This window comes from Tursiops truncatus, chromosome 1 (genome assembly GCF_011762595.2).
Source record: "Tursiops truncatus isolate mTurTru1 chromosome 1, mTurTru1.mat.Y, whole genome shotgun sequence".
Lineage (NCBI taxonomy): Eukaryota > Metazoa > Chordata > Mammalia > Artiodactyla > Delphinidae > Tursiops > Tursiops truncatus.
Genome location: NC_047034.1, coordinates 181669880 through 181690018, shown reverse-complemented (window position 1 = coordinate 181690018; position 20139 = coordinate 181669880). Strand labels below are relative to the sequence as shown.

The window sequence follows — 20139 nt, the reverse complement described above, 5'->3', positions numbered from 1 at the left end:
CCGGCAGAAGCAGGAGGGTGGCTCGGCACCAGCGTGTTTCCCAGAGCACGTGGGATGCTGGGGCCTCTGCGGACACGCTCCTGATAGGCGAGGAGAAGTGACACGGACCAAGGAGGGCTGGACGCTGGTCTGGCCGCGGAGGAGGGAGGGCTGGGGCTCGGGACGGGCTTCACGGGGAAGCCGGAGCCTCTGTGGGTTACTGAAGGACGGAGAGGAGCGGGCCAGCGACGGAGCCCACAGCCTCGACGGCCACTGGAGGGCCACAGCTGCGCGAGGCATTTTGGAAACCTTGCACAGCTGGAACGGCGGGCGCGGCCACAGGCGTCGTGGGGGCACACAACACGCTGACAAGGCCGGGACCCCCACAAACACTGGCCACTGACGCCAGGAAACGCTGCAGGACGCTGACCGCCATGAGCACCGGGGCGGGGAGGCAACCTCGCTCACCTGGAGCGAGAACAGCCCAGCAGAGGAAGGTGGAGCCCGGCTCCAGCCTGGAGCCAGGCGCACGGGACGGTGGCCACCACGGAGCCAGGGGCCCGCACTGCTCCCGCGGAACTGCGGCGGCCCTGCTGGGTTTTGGGAGGGAGGGTCCCTGACACTCGAACCGGGCAGTGCAAGGACAGGACCCCAGAGGCCCTCCCGAGCCTTCCCAGGAAACTGCGACCCACAACACACACCCCTGCCCCAGGCTGCACACGGCCTCCCCAGCGCCTGGACTCCCCGCCAGGAAGCTGAGGCACCAGCCACCTTGGAAACGCTGTCCCCCGCCCTGCCCAGGCCAGCCTGGAGAAACGGTCTGACAGCCAGTGACAGGGGCCTCCGCAGCACGGCCACCCACTCCACTCTCCAGCCCAGGGACCACAGGGCTTCTGGTTGCTTCCAAAAGAGCGCCCTTTCACAAGTTGGGGGGCGGGGCGCGGGAGGGGGGTGGCAGCTGACATGACCTGATACCCGTTTAGCAAATCCACCTACATCCACGCGAGTGTGGAAGCTGGGAAGGACAGACTGGAAGATGCACGTCTCTGGGAAACGATGGTGGTAATTTCTCCTTCTTGTCGGCCGTGGCCCAGCCTCGGCCCTCCTGACCCTGGGGCGGGACCTTCGTGGTGGAAGGGCCATCCTTGCCTCCACCTGCCCCATCCTTCCAGTCCACCCCTCACAACCCAAACTCTCCAGACACCGCCAAGGTCGCCAGCAGGGAGACGAACCGCCACCAGCTGAGAACCACGCTGAGACGTAACTGCCCCGTCTCTCCGTTCTGCACGTGTACGAGTCATACAGCAAACGTTTAAAACTAAGGCCGCCCCCCACCCTGCTCCGGGGGGGGTCCAGCAGGTTCACGGCCCGAAGACGTGTGGCTGGACAGCACGCTCCCGTCGGAGGACTCAGTCCTCCTCCCCAACGACGGAATCCCCTCGCCACCCCACCCCACCCAGCTCTGCAACCAGGCGGATGCCAGAACCCGAGTCTATAGAGAGAAGAGAGAGCGGCAGACACTCCTCCGTTTGATCGTGAAATAAAGTCTCGAGCAATAAAGGCTTCGCACGGGCTTGGGGTCAGAGAGCAGCTGCAGCCTCCAGCCAGGACCTCGGCAGGCTGGGCGCCCCACTTTTCACCCTCTTGCGTGGTCAGTACCTCTCCCTGCAGGGTCGCCTCCTGTCCCGTAGAGTCTCCCCCTTCCCCTCCGAGGCCCCCTCCCCACGGGGTCCTCCCCCACCCACCAGGGCCCCAGGTGGCCGCCGAGCAGGCGCTTACAGCCCGGGAAGAGCCCCCACGGCGGCCACACCCCAAGGTTGTCAGAGGCCTCGACCTCAGGTGTGGGGCTTCAGTGACGGGGTGGGGGCGGTGCCTGTGCCCTGAGACCCGGACGGCCCGGCCACCCCTCTGCCTGAGTGGTCCATGCTGCTCTGCGTGTGAGCAGCCCCCACCCCCCAGGGGACCCGGGGAGCCCTGCACGCACCTGCGTTTGTGGCCGACACACCAGTCCCGCCGCCCGCAGCCCGGCCTCCACACGGGCACCATGCGGCTGAAGGCCTGCACGCAGGGCTGGCGACGGCCCACCAGGGTCAGCTCCCGCTCTGCACACACGTTGGGCCTGGGACACAGACAGACGGTCAGCACTCTTGTCACCAACACCAACCCCCCTGCATGCTCACCCTCGGGTACCCAGCCGTCCAGACCCGAGGCCGGGCCCCGTGGCAGGGCACCCAGCCCGGTGCCCACCCCAGGCCTGCACAGGCCTGGCCTTGAGGGAGCGGATGCTCAGGGGAAAAAGGAGGGGCTCCCAGGGCCACGCCTGACCCTCCCCCTCACGTGGGCCACGCCGCCCGGAGCACCCCTCCAACCCTGCCAAGACCCCAAAGCGTAGAGGCCACTGCCCCGCAAACAGGGGACGTGGAGGTCCTGGGAACAGTGACGACTCGACCCTGAGTCCGTCTGACTCTGACCCTGGCGTTCTCTAGCCCCGACTCTCCCTGCTTCCGAGACGCCCCAAGCTGGGGCACAAGCATGAGACACACAAGCCAGGGGACCTCCCTGAGCCTCGGGTGCGCCCTGGCAGGTGAGGATTCGTGGCACTGGCCTCGCAGGGTGTCGTGAGGGCTCACCGAGCCGGCACAGAGAAGGCTCCTGTCGGCCAGGGCAGGTGGCCTCGTAGGTGCCTCCAGGAGAGACAGGCCCAGGAGGAACTGCCATTTGCAAACCAAGATCAGGCCCCAGTGAACTGCTGCAAGTGCAGCATCATGTCTGCTCCCAACTCTCACCCCCGCCTCTGCCCAGCACGCAGACATCAAGTCTCCGCTCTCTTCCCGCGGGGGCAGGGAGGAGAGGATGAAGGGAAGGGAGAGCTTAGGCCCGATGGCCTCTGAGCCTCCAGGCTGCAGGGCCTGGCCTGGACCCTGAAGTAGCCCCCCGAGCCGTGGGTGGCCTGTGAGGATGGAGGCGACACGTTCCGAGGACAGTTACAAACACAGGCTCTGGAGCCAACAACCCAGGCCTGGGGCCCGCTATGCGGCCTGAGGAAGGTTACTGACCCTCTCTGCACCTCGGCCTCAGCACCTATGAGGGGGGCAGCAGGTGCCTCGAGGGCTCCTGACACAAGAGCACACGTGTCTGGAATCTGGCACGTCCCTGTGTCTCTGGGTCACGAGGCCCCACATCCCCTGGGATGTCACCACCATTCCCGTACATACGCCGACCCAGCTCAGCACGCAGCGTGCCTTGTCAGGGCCTTGGGGAGGGCACGCCATGGCTCAGGGGTCCATCATCTCAGGGGGGCTGTGGGGGGAGCAGGTCTGGCCACTCGGTCAGCAGGAGAACCGCCCCGCACGGAGCTCGGGAAGTTGGCGCCTGGCAGAAAACCCCAGAGTAGGGGCTGCTGCTCTCCTCTGAAGGGCCCCCTCCTTCCTGGACCCCTCAGACCTCAGCCACGAGGGCCGCCGCTAACCAGCAAGATGACCACAGCGAGGCCACACAGCAGCCTTTCCGGTACGCGTGCTCTGGTCACTCTCCCGTCCGCTGCCCGCCCTGTCCCCGCCCCCCCAAGGCACCTGCGTGACTCTGGTCTCCCAGGCCTGCAGGGCCACCTGGCTTCCAAGATGCCAGGTTTTCCCTCTGGTCGCACCTCGCTCTCCACATCCCTGAAAACGGTTAAAGGGAGGAGGGGCTAGCGCTGGAATGATTTTCTCCTCTGGGAAGCTTCCGGCACCTCAGAAGCACAAGCGTAGCTGGCTTTTCCATTTGGAAGGAGGGAGGAAGTGGGATGGGGGAGGGAAAGCCGAGGAGGAAACAAAGAGGCCAGTGGGACGAGGGCACAGGAAAGACCCCTGAGGTGGAGCAGAAGTCCCTGCTCGGGCCCCTCTGCTCCTGAAGTTGGATCCAGCTGCCCATCTGCGGGGAGGGAAGGCAATTTCCCAGCTACAAAGTGAACACAGCTTGGGCGGAGGGGGTACTCATCCCAGCTGTCGGGCCATCTACTCCCCGGGGCAGAGCAGGGCTCCTGGAGGCTGGTGGCCTTCGCCTGGAGCTGGAGGTGAGGGTGGGCACGAGAAGCGTCCCTCCAGGGTGGGCAGTTCCTGGGCCCACAAGGCACCAGGGTGAGGGTGGGGAACACCGGGGCAGGGAAGCGGGGCAGCTGGCCTTGCGCCGCTGGGGAAGCCTGGCTGCACACACCCCCTGGTCCAGGAAGGGGGCTGCGCCGCTGAGCAGCGTCTCCGTCACGTCTGTTTTTACAGGCTCCGGGGTCCTAGGGATGTCATGACCCAGGCAGATCACTCTTGGACACCCGGATCTCCCCACCAGACAAGTGGACAATTGATCACAGCGTCAAGCACGTGCCCAGCAGCAAACGCAGGGCCTGGCGTGAGGCAGCTGGCCATAGATGTACTCCTTCCCTGCCCTTTCCCTCCGTCCATCAGCCTCAGCCCCAGGAGAGATGGGGAAGCAGGACCCAGATACTGGGAGTTGCCCACAGGCCACTGAAAGTACAGTTCAGCTTTCAAACTCCCTGACCGGTGAGCAGGGGCCTTTGAATGGCCAGAGGAAGCCTCAGCCTCAGCGAATGGGGGCCGTTCCAACCCTCAGGGCCAGTGGGTCCAAGAGTTACTTGCAAGCAGGAACTTGAGCTTGGAGGGCCTGTCCCGCTCTGGATGGGAGGGGCCAATGTAACGAACTGATTGCAAAGCACAGCTGCCCAGAGGACTCCAACCCAGGGGGAAGCAGTGCTGTGAGCTGATGTCTCCTCCAAGCTCTGCAGACTCACTCAGGTTGGTCAGAGCTCCCTGTGCCCAGGCGCTGCTCCCACAGCCCTGCGTTGACCAGCCCCACACACAGTCAGCGGTCAGTCCAGGCCCCAGGGAGAAAGGCCAGCACCCTTCCACGGCCGCAGAGATTCATCTCAGAGACGTACGTAAATAAATAAATAAGTAAGCGTTGGCCGGTTTGGAATCTGGACACGTGGGCCAGCGGGAGCCAAAGGACCAGCCACGTCACTCCTGCGTCCCAGCTGTCGGGACCCCAGAGCCCCTGGGGCTGCCAGGCAGGGGGAGCCCCCGTAGAGCACCCTCCTCCTTTGCCTCCCCACAGGCCCACCATGGAGGTTTTAAGCCGACCAGAGAGGGTGGGGCTGCCCGCGAAGGGAAGGGCGGCACAGGCGACGGGACCTTCGAGGAAAAGGACTTTCGGGGACCCTCACTGCTCTCCAGGCCCCCTCCCCTGTCCCTCTGGGGTGCGGGGAGCAAAGAGGCAACTCTGGCACCTCCAGGAGTCCGCTGGCGCCCGCCTCCTTTCTGCACAGAACAAGCTGCGGAATGGGCCCGTTCACAAGGTTTCTCGGGGGTCTAGCAGCTAGAGCTAGCAGCCCCCCACTTGTTCAGCCAGCCAGCAGTGCCCACTGCGGCCCCACCACAGGTCCTGGCAGGTGCTTACAGACAGGAATGGGAAGGTATGCTCGCAGGCGGCACGGAACTCAACACAAGGAGGGCATCAGAGAGTGGAGGGACGACGCCCCAGGATGAGAAATAGGGGCACAGGCCCCCAGAGGGCAGGTGGGAGGCGCCCCAGGAGGAGGGACAGGAGCCTTGAAGGATCTTAAGAGCGGGGTGGGGGGGGGAGAAGGGGGGAGGGGGAGGGAGGAGGGGAAGGGGAGAGGAGGAGGGGAGGGGAGGGGGAGGGGGAGGGGGGGAGTGGGGGGGGGAGGTGGGGAGGAGGGGGGAGGGGGAGGAGGCTTTGGAGAAAGCAAGCAGCAGGAAGGCTGACCTCTCCTGCAATCCTCCAGCGGCTGGTGGAAAGCCCTCCCCAGGCTGGCTAGTGGCCTCCCAGAGCCCTGGATGAGTGGGCAGACCCCAGGGAACAGGCTCAGTACCGGGGGCCCGGAAGGGCGATCAGTGGTCCCCACAAGCGCACTGGGGCAGAAGCCCCTCTTAGAGCAGAGCCCTCCATCCCCAACGTCCTCAACGGCTGAGCAGCTGTCCACCCTGACCAGCACCCTGGGATTCCCGGGAGCCTGGGCCTCTGGACATCCCCAGCCAACCGTGTGAAGAGCAGTCAGGCTGCGCGGCCAAATGCCCCGTGATAATCTCTTCTGAGGCCACAGCTTCCCTTGGACAAACTAAACTCACTGGGATCACAGCAAAGAGCAATGCTGGGCAGAAGTCACACGGAGAGGCAGGACTCGGGGCCCCAGACCACGCTCCTCTGAAAAGGCCACGAGGAACTCTTCCTTCTTGGAGTAAAGCAAGACCCAGGGTCCAGGGGGCGTGGACTTGTCCCTTCTGCAGCTCTGCCTGGAAGCCCGTCCTTTCCTCCTGTATGGCCAAGTGCACAGGGCCCTTGGGACAAGCCCTGCACAGGAAGCCCCAACCTCAGCCTGGGCCCCTCGCTGCCCCTCTGCAGCCCCCCAGCTGCCTTTCCAAGCTCTGCGGGCCCCCGGCCCAGCACCCTGAGGGAGCGCGGGGATGGGGGCTGCCAGCAAGCTCTCCCCCACCCCTCCTCCTCCGGACCGGCTCACTTTGCACCAGTTTTCCTTTGAGGCCAACACAAGGATCGATTTGCTGTTTGAAACAGACCGCTAAACAGCCCACTGGGGAATCATCTTTCAAAATTAAATTCATCTTGGCTGGCTCCCTGACCCTCTCTTCCTGCCCGTTCTGGTACTGAATGCCTTCTGTCTCCCAGGCCCAAAGCCCACGTGTTTAACACATAAACCAAGCCCAAGCAGCCCCCTGTCGGGCACAGCCCCCAGGCCCCAGGAGGCAGGCTTTGGAAGGAAGTGGGCACAGGCTGCTTCCTCTTGGCCTTCTCCAAGCTCCCTGGCTGGACCCTGCCCAGGTTCCCTCACCTCGGCAGGATGCAGGTTCCACCCAGCCTGCAAACCCATGATGTAGAGTTAAGACAGAGGAGGGGGCTTCCCTGGTGGCGCAGTGGTTGAGAATCCGCCTGCCAATGCAGGGGACACGGGTTTGATCCCTGATCTGGGAAGATACCACATATGCCACAGAGCAACTAAGCCCATGTGCCACAACTACTGAGCCTGTGCTCTAGAGCCTGTGAGCCACAACTACTGAGCCTGCATGCTGCAACTACTGAAGCCCGCGCGGCTAGAGCCCGTCCGTGCTCCGCAACAAGAGAAGCCACCGCGATTAGAAGCCCGAGCACCGCAACGAAGAGCAGCCCCTGCTCGCCGCAACTAGAGAAAGCCCGTGCGCAGCAACGAAGGCCCAACGCAGCCAAAAATAAATTAATAAAATTAAATTAAATTTAAAAAGACAGACGAGGAAGGGGAAGGCGAGAGGCCGGGTGGTCCTGCCACGGAAGCGCCCCCAGACCCAGCGCCTTGTCTCTTAACCTCCCCCTCCCCCGTTAAGGCAATGAGCCCCGTGTTCTCAGGGCCCCGGGGAACAAGCCGCCCAGGGCTCCGGGGCTCCGGGGCTCCGGACGTCCCGCCAGCCCTCCCGCTCCCGTCCCCGCTCCTCACATGCCGGGCTGCAGGCGGAACAGGGCGCTGGCGCCCGCTGACACGGCGAGGAACAGCAGCACCAGGGCCAGGGCCACCGCGCGCCCCGCCGCCCCCGCCTCCGAAAGGAAAGGCATCGTGCCCGCCGCGCCGCGCCGCTCCCTCCTCCGGTCCCCGGCTCACAGGCGGCCCAGGCAGGCGCTCGGAGCCGCCGCCTCCACGTGCGCCATGGCCCGGGGGGCGCACGGGGCGCAGCCACAGGTGCCGCTCCGGGTCCCGCCGAGCGTGAGGTCGCCTCAGGTGGCCAGGGTCCGGCTTCCTGCCCGCGCTCGAGGGCAGCTCAGAGTGCTGTGCGCCTGGGTGAGCCCCGGCAGACACCCGCCCCGGCGCGGAAAGCCCAGTGTGCGCCGAGCCCCGCGCGGGAGAGGCCGGCCCGCCTTCACCACGCCCCCTGCCCCGACCCCGGCCCCGACTCCGCCCACCCCGACCTCGCCCCGCCCCCGGCTCGCCCCCAGGCCCGGACCCCGGCCCACAGCCCGTCCCCGCGCAGATGCTCCACTCCCGGCCCTGCCCGCCCCGGCTCCCAGCCCCGCCCACAGCCCCGCCCACACCCCCGCTTGGGTCCTCAGCCCCGGCGCCCCACCCACCCACCCACGGCTGCCCGTTCGCGCTCCCGGCTCCTCTCCGGCTCAAAGTCCCAGGTCCCGTGCGACACGAGTGACCAAGGGGCAGGGCACCAGAGATCCCGCCCCTCACCCCCTGCTAAGGCAGTCCTTCGTGACACCGGACCCCACACCCCCGTCATCCTACGGGGGGGAGCGGGGGTCTCTGTCAGGCCAGCCCTGCTGCCACCCTGCTGTACAAATGGGGAAACTGAGGTCCGGGTGGGAGCAGCGCCCCTAGTCGCCCCTTGTAAACTGCAGATCCGGGAATTGAACAAGGCGGGCTGGCTCTGCAGACCTTGACTCAATCTGTCAATCTAAGAAAACCGCTGGATCACGCGCGGAGAGCAGACGGAGGTCCGCAAGTCCGACGGCCCTTCGGCGGTGTCCCAGTCAACACATCCAGATGTTTGGTTTTTCACGTTCTGGAGACTGGACGCCCAGGGTCAAGACGCTGACTGGCCTGCAGACGCTGCCTCCTGGTGTGTGCTCGCTTGGTGGGCGTGGGAGATGGGACAGAGACCGCAGCACTGGTGTCTCTTACTCTTCTGCTAAGGCACCAGACCTATAGGATCAGGGCCCCACCCTTATGACCTCATGTAACCTTAGCCACCTCCTTAAAGGCCCATCTCCAAATACAGTCACACTGAGGGTACGGGCGTCAACGTATGAATTTCGTGGGGGACACAATTCTGTCTACAGCAGGGTGAATTCACCATCTTCTGAAACCCCAAACACAGGTTGACTCCCCTGCTCGGTGATGCCCCGACGCGATCCGGTGTGCCAACCCCTCAGTCTCACCCCTCATCCCCACACTGGGCCCCCCAGAGCAGGGCTGGCCCATGCTCCTCCTGGGCTCCCAAGGGCCTGCCCGAAGAGAGCCCAAGAGTGCCCGTGTGAGTGCGGGGCCCTGCCCTGGGGTGCAAGTCCCCGCCAACCCCGAGAGCTTCCCAGAGGTCCACCCGCTGCCCATCTTTAAAGACCCGACCCGTTCCCCTCCAGAGCTGCGCTTGGCACGAAACGGGTGTTGGGTACACGTGCACTGGATGAGTGAGTGAGCAGCTTAAAATGTTCACCAGCTTCCCCGGGGACTCCCGCCCGGTCCTCCGACCTGGGCCGAGGGGGCCCCATTCTTTAGGAACATTCTCCTGCTTCTTGGAAAGAAAAAGGAAAGGATTCAGATGGGTCCTGTGGGTTAAAATGGAGGCTGCTCGCAGGGGGGAATCAAGGTTTGGTGGGGCCTGAAACGTAAAACGGGGGCCCTCTTGAAAAAGAGTTATGTAAAAAGAAGTTATTTTGCTAACTTGACAAAAATGCATGACCTGTGCGCACATTCCATTCCCCCTCCTTGGCCCTAACTTGGAAGGGCCCCTGAAGCATAAACGTTTTTGGCACCACCATAATCCACCTCTACCCGCCCGGCACCAAGTTCAGCTGTCAGGCGAATGGTCCTAAGGCAGGTGCCAGGTGGGCAGGCAGGTGGGAAGAGGGTGGGCACTTCCTGTGGGACGTCCCTATTCCTAGGACACCTACCACACCCCACACACTCGGGAGGGCTCAGGCTCAGGTGTAGATGCGTGAACCCACAGCACAGAGGTCACCTCCCCAAACAAAGCCCCACCCACGCAGACTGTCTGGCACCCTTGATGCTCCCCCGGCACCCTCGCCCATCTCCTCCCCACAGCCTGAACCCTGAGGGCATGGGAACGGTCAAGCACCCGACTGTTTAACTTCCAGTGTGTGTTGCTGCCCAGGCCACCAACATGCCATGAGGGGGTGCTTAGATTTTATATTTGAAACAAGTAATCAAACAGTATACATGTGTTTAATACACTTTTTAAATAAATTTATCTATTTTATTTATTTATTAGTTTTGGCTGCGTTGGGTCTTCGTTGCTGCGCGCGAGCTTTTCTCTGGTTGTGGCGAGCGGGGGCTACTCTTCGCTGTGGTGCGCTGGCTTCTCATTACAGCAGCTTCTCTTGTTGCGGAGCGCGGGCTCTAGGTGCGTGGGCTTCAGTAGTTGTGGCACATGGGCTCAGTAGTTGTGGCTTGTGGGCTCAGTAGCTCCGCGGCATGTGGGATCTTCCTGGACCAGAGCTCGAACCCGTGTCCCCTGCACTGGCAGGCGGACTCCTAACCACTGCGCCACTGGGAAGCCCATTTAATACACTTTCATAAGTGGATTTAACTCAGACAACTTTTCTAGTAACGCAACTAAGCAGAATGCAGTAAACATCCCCTGAGAATTCTCTCTCTTTGTCCATTTTCATCATAAAGTGACAGTTTGCGGACACTGCAAACATTTTCCTGGTCTGTAGTTTCAGCCTTAAGGTGGTTAACGATGCTTCTTCCAGACAATCTAAGTTCCTAGTTTTATGTCCTCAAACCTATAGGTGGTCACACTGCTGTTTCCCCTGTTGCCTAGAAATGCTGTAGGCACTTAGCTGGGAAAGATCATGAATACGTTTTTCTTTCTTTACGACGTCTGGGCATGCAAATGTCATTTCATATGGAATTTACCTGGCTGTGTGCTGGAAAGGGAGACTCTACCTGGTGGGTCGTCCAGTTGTCCCAGGGCCGTTAGCTGGCCAGCCTGCTTCCTCCGATGCAACACAGCATCTTCAGCCCAGACAAGCTGCAAGTAGAACGAGTTTTTGTGGGTTTTTCCACTCCAACCCCAGTGGTTCTACCGTCTGCCCTGCACCACCAGGATGAGACACTCCCATGATGCTCGCTGGGGATGGGCTGCAGCACCTCCCCATCAGTCCTTTATTTACCTGCAAATTTCTCTGGGAATTCTCACCCATCATTCTTCCCAATGGTCTCTGGAGCCCCTTTATCCAGCACTTTCAAAGTTGTGCTGGACTTTTTCGTGGAATTGCATTAAATGTATTCATTAATTCCAGGAGAACTGGCATCTCCACAGTGATCCAACTCTGAGAAGGGCAAGAAGCATGGCGGGGGGGCAGGGGAGATTTACTCTGACGGTGGAGGACAGGCACGCAGCCCACACCGTGGGGCACCGCCACGTGTAGGATGGGGATTGAAGCCCACGGATTCCCACAACGAACCCACGGGGCCTCCGTGTGCGAAGGCTTCAGATTCCCTTTGAGCTGGAGCTCAGGAAGGATGCTTCTTAGCCCAAATTCCCATCCCCAAGGCCTTTAGCCAAACTGTAGCAAAACCTCCCGACTCTACCCTGGGATTCGCTGGCCTGACTTACAAGATACAGACACAGCTTTGTCTTCCCAATCTGGAGTGTTTGCGGGGACACACAGGCCTGGAAGAGAGCCCTGAAGGTGAGCCTTTTATGAAAAGCATGGTTAAAAGACACTGCTTGGGGACTTCCCTGGTGGTGCCACGGTGAAGCCTCCGCGCTCCCAATGCAGGGGGCCTAGGTTTGATCCCTGGTCAGGGAACTAGATCCCACATGCACGCCACAACTAAGAGTTCATATGCCTCAACTAAGGAGCCCGTGAGCCACAACTAAGGAGCCCTCGAGCCACAACTAAGGAGCCCCTGCTGCAACTAAAAAGCCCACCTGCCACAACAAAGACCCAGCACAACCAAATAAATAAATATTAAAAAAAAAAAAGACACTGCTTGTTAATGGTTTTGTCTCACTCTCTGCTGGAAATGATAAAAAATAGCCTTTGGACCAAGGAAAATCAACGTGGGGAAGAGGAAGATGCATGCCACCAGCTTGGCTGTTCCCTTGAGCAGAAAACCGCTCCCTCCCGCTTTCCCAGAGCTGTGGCCCCTCCCATCCGCGGTCCTGCCCAGTCCCAGGGGATTGGAAAACAGGGTCCCGGCCCAGCACAGCCTCTGACGCTCCCTGAGCTAATGGTGTTCCAAGTCCAAGAGAAGAATCCAGCGTCCCATCTGAATTTTTATAGACACTTCTCCTTGACAAGAGAGCAAGCAAATTAATTAGCACCAGAGGCATTTCCGGGTCCCAGAGGAGAGGGCCTCATGCAGGCAGTGTCCACAGGGGTCTCTGCGTCCATGATAGTGGGGGGGGGCACCACCGCTTCCCACAAACAGGCCCCACCGGGAGAGGACCGTGAATCCAGCATCATTCCTGGCTGGAGCTGAATGACGGCTAAGCTTGGCATCCAAAACCCTATGCCAAACGCTTCGCCAGCTGGATGGGAAGCTTTCTGGTTCTGGTTCTGGAGTCTGGTTCTACACCTCCTCATTCGTCCCCGAAGAGAAACTGACCTCAAAGAAGCCATCCACGCAAACGTAAATTGGGCCATGTGACGGGACCGGAATGGGGTGGGTGGATTCGGAGCAGATGCCGGGTCGGGACGCCTCTGCTGACTCGCCACGCAGCCCTGGACGAGGCCCAGTGCCTCTCTGTGCCTCCGTCCCTGTGGTGAACCAGGACCGAGCGTCAGCCCCGAAGCTGGCTCCTGCCCGGCCGCTGGCCGAGGATCAGCAAGTCGACTACTGCTCAGTGAACAGACCGGCCTGGCCTGCCCCTCCTTCACCCCTCCCTCCCTTTACCTGGGGTGGGGGCGGGGCCGTATCAAGAAGGGTGTTACAGACCCCCCGCCAACCCTGAGAGCAGAAACCCGCCCACTCATTCACCAGTGCCAGGCGTTGGGTACAGCAGTATGTGGGACTGAAGCTATCCCCCAAAACAGTGGTCTTTCTAAGTCCTGGCCCCTGGGACCTGAGAATCTGACCAGATTTGGGAAAAGGGTCTCTGTAGATGTAATTAAGCTAAGGATGCTGGGATGAAATTGTCCTGGACTTAACCCTCAACCCAATGACAGGTGTCCTCATAAGAGAAGGAGAAGGAGATTTGAGACACAGGGGGACACAGGGGAGGCCACGTGGCCACACGGATACAGGATGAGAGGGATGCACCCACAAGCCAAGGGACGCAGGACACAGCCAGCCACCACGAGAAGCTGAGGGAGGTGTACAGAGCAGAGGGGACCCGCCCCGCCCCTCCTCTCAGGCTTCTGGCCTCCGGACTGCGAGACCTCAGGTTTCTGCTGTTTTAACCACCCAGACTGTGGTCATTTCTCACAGCAGTTACAGGGCAAGCCAGCGCCGACCCCAGAGGCCCACAGAGGAGGTGGCCGCGCACTAGGGATGCTGGAGCCCCACCCCCCCGCGCCAGCCCAGCCGTCTCAGCAGCACCAGTCCTCCGGGAAGACAAAGGCTTCTCCGGAAGCCGAGTCTGGGAGACGTGGGACTTTGTTGCTGGACACATTTTCCATGGTGCAGTCCGTGCATTTCTCGGGAACAAGGCAATACGTGTCCCCCTTCCCGTCCTCCCTCCGCTGCCACGTCAACCAGGACCAGGACAGATGCCCCAGTCCTGGGCAATGTCCTTTCCAAGATCTCCTGGTCCCTATCCTACCCTGGTGTCCCCCAGTGACCGCCCTGAACCGGGAAGCACATCCGTGCAGCCAGACTTTCTGTCAGGTCCCACCATCACAGCGCGGCTGCAGCTCCCGCCCCGTGGGGACAGAGCACTCGGGGCACCTGGGCCCAGCGAGGTGGGCCGCAGGGTTGGAGCAGAGCAAGACTGTCCACCTGGCCAAGTGCAGGATGCGATAAAAGTTACCATGGAAAAAACTCAGCCTTTAGAAACTGCAGGAGCACCGTGTCCGTCCTGTCTCCCCACATCCAGCTCGTGTGCCTTAAAGCCAGGAGGTTTGGAAGCCCACCCTCTTCCCCTCAAGGCCACAGCCGCCCCCCAGCCCATCTGCTGGGAGGGTGTTTCTTTGTTGAAGGAGACCCGCCAAAGTCAAAGATCAAGGGCAGTCTCTACACTACACCACACGGCAGCTCTTACACGGGTCCCTGGGGCCAGGACGGCCACCAAGCACTGACCAGCCTCAGGCACAGCCCTGGACCACCAGGGAAGTCCCTGATGTCCTCACCTTAACCCGGTGACACCTGCAAAGACCCCACCTCCAAATAAGACCACGTGTACGCATGTGGAATGATGGTGGCTGGCTCTGCAGCCTGGCTCCCTCCGGGAGGGAGAGGCCTCGCCCAGAAGGCAGCTGTCTCTGAGAGGTGAGTCTGGCCCACAGAATATTCCCCGGGCTCTGCCTTAACCTCCAACCTGGTGCACCCAGAGCCCCGGCAGCTCTGAGGTGGCACCCGTGCGGTTCCCGTGGGCTGTGCCTGGCCCTGAGGCTCCCCGAGCCCCATTTCCATCAGAGGCAGATGGCAGAGAAGGGACCCATGGATTTGGTAAAACGCTAAGCACAACATCTGGAAGTTTAGATAAAATAAGAATCCACACCTCCCAGCTGAGACTTTGAAGCCTTCCGCCTGCCCCACGGGACGAGAAGATGACCTTCACCTCCTGCTTACAGACACCGCACCCAGCTCCGGGCTCTGGTTTGAAGGCCCCGTGTGGACGATTCTGCCACCTGCCGCTGGGAGTGGGAACAGCCTTTCGAAAGCCCCAAGAAAGAAGCATCGCAAACTCAGGGGGACCCAGGTCAGGGGAAGCCACAGCCAGACCCGGCAGGAGCCCCCATCCTCCCCCAGGACCAAGGCGCGCCTGTGGACAGCGCCGAGTACCATTTGAGCCCCCTCATTGTTCGCACGTGTATACCCCTCTCTCACGGGGAGAACTGTGTCCCCTCCCGAGGCACACTCAAGTCCTAACCACCATCATTCCACATGCGTGCACGTGGTCTTATTTGGAGGTGGGGTCTTTGCAGGTGTCACCGGGTTAAGGTGAGGACATCAGGGACTTCCCTGGTGGTCCAGTGCTGAAGACTCCATGCTCCCAATGCAGGAGGCCTAGGTTCGATCCCAGGGAACTAGATTCCACACGCTTGCCACAACTAAGAGTTCACATGCCACAACTAAGGAGCCGGTGTTGCACAACTAAGCAGCCCGCCTGCCACAACTAAGACCCAGCGCAACCAAATAAATAAATTAATTAATTTTAAAAAATAAAAGATGAGGACAGAAGGGCGGGCCTGAGTCCAACATGAAGAGGAGAGAGAATCACAGGGAGGAGACAGCCACGTGGAGACAGAGGCGGGGACTGGGGTGACGTGCCCACAAGCTCAGGAATGCCCAGGAATGCCGGCAACCGCCAGAGGCTGGAAGAGGCAGGAGAGTTTCCCCTACAGGTTTCAGGGGGAGTGCGGCCCTGCAGACACCTCGACCTTGGACTTCCGGCCCCCAGACTGTGAGAGGACAAATTTCTGCTGTTGAAGCCTCCCAGTCTGTGGCACTTTGGGACGCAGCCCCAGGAAACGAGCACAGCACCCAGCGCTGTGTGTCAGCGAACAGATGCTCAGTTCTCTGCCTAGTTATCTCTTGAGTTTGTGGACCTGCAGTTTCCCTGCCCCGCCCCCTCCACATCCACTAAAAGCTCAGGCACGCGGGCAGCATCCCTTCCCAGGTGCCAAGACCATCCGGACTCGCTGTGAACAGGCTGATCTGGTGTTTTGAAACCCTGAAGGAATGCAGCCCTGACGTGTTTGATGTTGTTGTTCTGACAAGATATAAAACTGTGCTGAAAACCCTGCTTCTCCCAAGCTGCTGCTCAGAGCTATCTGAGAGGCTGCTTCTGGGCTACAGTCCTCAGCTTGGCTCAGATAAAACTCTTTTCTATTCCTATATTAGATTTAAAAAAATTTTTTACTGGAGTCTAGTTGATTTACAATTTTGTGCTAGTTTCAGGGGTACAGCAAAGTGAATCAGTTATCCATCTACACATATCCACTCTTTTTTAGATTCTTTTCCCATATCGGTCATTACAGAGTATTGAGTAGAGTTCCCTGTGCTGTCCAGTAGGTTTTATTAGTTATCTATTTAATATATCGTAGTGTGTATTTGTCAGTCCCGGTCTCCCCATTTGTCCCCCTCCCAGGCTTTCCCCCTGGTAACTATAAGTTTGTTTTCTAATACACCCATGACTCTACTTCTGTTTTGTGAGTAAGTTCATCTGTACCATTCTTTTTAGATTCCACATATAAGCGGTATCGTATGATACTTGTCTTTCTGTGTCGATCCCTATATTAGATTGTTTACTGATTATTTTCGTCAACACTCTAATTGCCTCGAGGGCCAACGGCAGTCATGTCCTCTTGATGACCTTCTCCCGGTCACCAGTCCCCGTTGGATCCACTGCCGCCAGACCAGGAACTGGACTCGAGGTCCACCCCGTTGACCCTGCTGGGAGACACTCCTGCACGTCCTGCCGGGCACGCCAGGAGCAGGCACCAGACCCTGACCACCTTTCCCGGGGCCGTTGGTCAGAGAGGGACCTGGAGGGGCGAGGACCAAGCTTGTTCACAGGCCCCCGGTTCCCCTCTTGTGATGCGGCCACCGTGGGTAGCATCCTCCAGACACCCGCTGGCACCCTGGACGTTGCTTCCCTGTGAACAGCAGTCCTCTGCCTCTGACCTGGGCTCACGTGTCTTCTGCAGCATCCCTGAAACCGTGGCGGGCTAGCCCGTTAGCTCCCAAGTGGGGCAACATCTGTGACCCCTATAAATACTCCCTTGTGGGATCTTGGCCTCCCCTTTCCCCCTTGCCTCTGACCACAGCTACCCGGCAAACCCCCAGTCTTGACCAGTCTAGCTACTGGTTTCTCCCACTCCCACCAGCTGCCAGGTGGAAGGCTCCACTGTGAACGTGCCTGAGGTCTCCCTGCAGCCCAGTGGTCCCCACACCGGCCCTCATCAGCTTCTTTGCTCATCACTGCTACTCTGAACCAAGCGTCCTCACCCAAATTCCCGGCTCCATCTTCCCAGCCCCCCTGAAGAGAGCGGATGTCCCAGAACCTCTCAGTACCCCCTCCTCCCCCACTGCATCCGCATCCCACACCGACCTGTCCATAACTGTCCTCAGCTCTCTCCATCTGTCCCTGAGCAGATGGTGTCCTCCTGCCCTAAGCGAGCCCCGACCCCTGGGCTCCAGGTTCCAGCCCCTCATCTTCTGCCAGGAGCCAGGTCCATTCATGGGCCCTCGTCCCGTTTCTCACTCCCATCCTTGACTCCACGGACACCCACGGGGCACCTGGAACCAGGGCTGCACAGGGCACGAGGTAGTCCTCTTGGCACATGTGAGCTGGTCAGAGGCTTGTGACAGCCTGGGAGCCACGTTTCATCATCCCCGCCCTCCAGATGAGGAAAGAGAAGCAGGAAGGTTAAGTACCGGATTCAGGGCCCTCGGGGGCTGGCCATCCCGCCAAAATGACCAGGCCTCTTCCATCCCCACACCGCTGCCACCTGCCAGCATCACTGCTGTCCCCTTTGTACCCTCCCCACTCCCAGCCTTCAGCCTCAACCCCTGTGGCCCCCTTGTGCCAGTGGCCCCTTGTGCCAGTGGCCCCCTTCTCATCTCCGCTGAGATGACCCTGATCAAGGTCGCTGTGAAGTTGTGCCGTCACTGCGTCTGAGCATGAGTGAGCACCACGTGGGCTCCCGGCGAATCCGGTGGAGGACGGCTCTCCTCTGTCTGCCCCCAGGAGCCACTGGCACAAGGGCGAGGGTGGGCGCTGGGGCACAGGCTCTGGAATCCAGGGCCCCTGCTCTCTGTAGCTGTGTGACCTTCGCAAAGTGACAAGCTCTCTAGGACTGTTTTCTCTTCGGTTGAAGGGGGTAATACGGCGCCTCATGCACGAGCACAGGCAGTATTTGCAATATACCTGGCCCTCAGCAGAGCCTCAGTGAACAGCATGACCACAGTTAGCAACCGACACTGAGGTGGCACGGGCTGTGCAGGGCGCTGTGCACAACCCAGGTCTTGACTCACTGACTCCTCCCGACAGCCATGGGGGAGCAGGAACTATTATCATCCCTACTCAGTAAAAAAAGGAAACTGAGGCAGACATAGCATGAGTGTCCAAGTCCAGTGGACAGAAGTAGGGGAGCCAGGATTCAAGCCCCTGCCGTGAGTCCACATGCCCAGCTGCCGTTGCTGAGCCCCTATAATAAGGGGACTCAGGAGAGGGGTCAGTGGGCACCCCAAGCCCAAATGGCTTAGACTGCCTTTCAGGGGCCCGACTCAGGCCCACCCTGTGGGAACCAGCAGAACAGACTCAGCCAGGGGCTGTGGCTACCAGAGAAGGGGGCTCCCTCTCCCCACAGGGCAGGGCCCCAGGTGGGTGTGACCTGGCCCCTGGTCCCCAGGGGGAGGCAGCAGCTGTCCCCACCCCACCTCAGCAGGCCAGGGGGCTAGAAGCAGGCTGCTGCCTCTTTTTGCACACCCAGCCCTCTCTGAGACCTTAGTCTTTCCAGGAAGCAAAGTACCAAAGCTATTTCGGTATCTGTGGTACTTTCGTCCCTCCTGTTTCTGTGGCTGCTGACGTCCAGGTAGAGGAGCGAGGGGGAGGCTGAGGACCTGCTGTGTGCAGAGCTCAGCACCCTCCCTCGAGGGACGTCCTGGGAAGGAAGGCCAGCCACCCTGCAATTGTTCACAGACCGGGATGGCATCCAAGTCTGCACAAGCCAGGAGGGCTTTGGCTAATCAGCACGGCCGCACCAGCTGGCGGCCTCGGGCACCTGGGCAGAACTCTCCAGACCTGTTTCTGCAACTGTAGCATGTATACAAGAGAGCATTTACAGCCCTGGGCTCTCGTGAAATTCAAAGAATTAAGAAAGGGGTTATAAACTCCAAAGCGCAGTCATACGCCAGGAGCTGGCTTCTCGAAATTGCCTAACAGGGCACAGAAACACACACAGACACACACACAGACATACACACACACACACAGAGCAGGTTGCCCGGCACGCGTGGAGCCGACGATTATATGAAACAGCAAAGAACTAGCAGTGAGGGTAGTTAATGGCAGTGTCTCCTGGGGACAGGGCTCTAAACTGAGTATTGGAGGATGGATACAGTAGGGGTGAGTCGAGAAGCCTTTCTGGTGGGGGGAGTAATCTGGGGTGTGACTAGAGGCAGTGGAAGGCCAAAGTGACCAACCGGGTGAAGATAACAGGTGCTGACATTTGTAAATTGTCATGGATACAGCCCTTGTGTCTCCAAGACAACGGGTCAAGGTGGATGAAGATGAGGTTGCCCTGGAGTCTGTGGGTGCCAAGACCAGGGAGCTGAGGTCCCTGGCAGGGCCTGCAGCTGCCCAGGGTGCCGCTAGCTGCAGGCAAGATCACTCAGAGCAAGAAAAGATCCAATTCTAGTGCCGGGAGAAGAAGAGCAGAGGCAGCAACAAGGAATCCTGGTTCGGCCCTTGATGGAGTGACGAGGCCCCGTGCCTCGGTGTCCCCTTCCGTGGAGCAGGGTCGGGAGCGCTGCTCCCTAGGCGCGGGGAGCACGTCTGCATTTAGCACAGCCCTGGGCCCATGTCCCCGTCGCTCCATCCATGAACCCGCGGTCAGAAAGGCGGGGGTGCTCAGGAAAGAGCTCTGCTCCGCGGGCCGCCGCTCCTCCAGTCCCCGAAGCCCGCGCTGCCCCTGCTGTGCAATGTTGACACTCTGGGGGGAGTGCTAGTCCGGGTGGTGGTCACACCGGGCAGGAGGTGCGTCCAGGGAAGTGGTCTCCCCCGGCAGGGGTCCGCATCCAGGGGGCGATCACCCTGGGCGGAAAGAGTCCCAGTCCAGGGGGCGGTCACTCTGGGTAGGAGCCGGGGTCCCATCCCGGAGGTCCGCTGCACTTCAGCCGAAGCTGAATATAGGGGCGTGGACGTCGTGCCTCAGGTCTGGGATCCAGAACGTCCCCAGCAGCCCGCCGCACCCTGCGGGGTGGGGGCGGGCGAGCACCCGATTTACTGTGGGAGGAGCGCTCGGCACATGACTCCCGTCTCCCCCGGGCCTTCCGCGTCGCCTTGGCAACCTGCCTGGGCCCCGCCCTTCCTCGACGCGTAAACAGGAAGTGGGCGTGCGCGCGGCGCGCTCTTCCGGCGCAGCGAAGGGCGGGAGCGATTGTGAACGGCGGCGGGCAGGACCAATCGCGGAAGACAGCTGGGGACGATCCAATAGCGAGGGCCGGAGGGGGGGAGGAGGCGGAGCCTGAGGCGGGGCTGGCGAGGCGGAGCCAATCGCGGCGGGCCTCAGCGCGGAGCG

General features: G+C 60.8%; 1 protein-coding gene across 2 annotated transcripts in view; it reads right to left on the bottom strand.

Annotated features, from left to right (window-relative positions):
- Positions 1–7882, bottom strand: part of MEGF6 (multiple EGF like domains 6) — a 101856-nt gene extending 93974 nt beyond the window's left edge. For both annotated transcript variants that reach the window (XM_073797140.1, XM_073797133.1), the window contains exons 1-2: positions 7475–7882; positions 1964–2098 (exon numbers count right to left, since the gene is read on the bottom strand). In XM_073797140.1, coding sequence (XP_073653241.1) covers positions 1964–2098; positions 7475–7590 — 251 coding nt within the window. In that variant the 5' untranslated portion in view covers positions 7591–7882. The remainder of the gene's footprint in view (positions 1–1963; positions 2099–7474) is intronic.
- Between the last annotated feature and the right edge of the window lie 12257 nt (positions 7883–20139).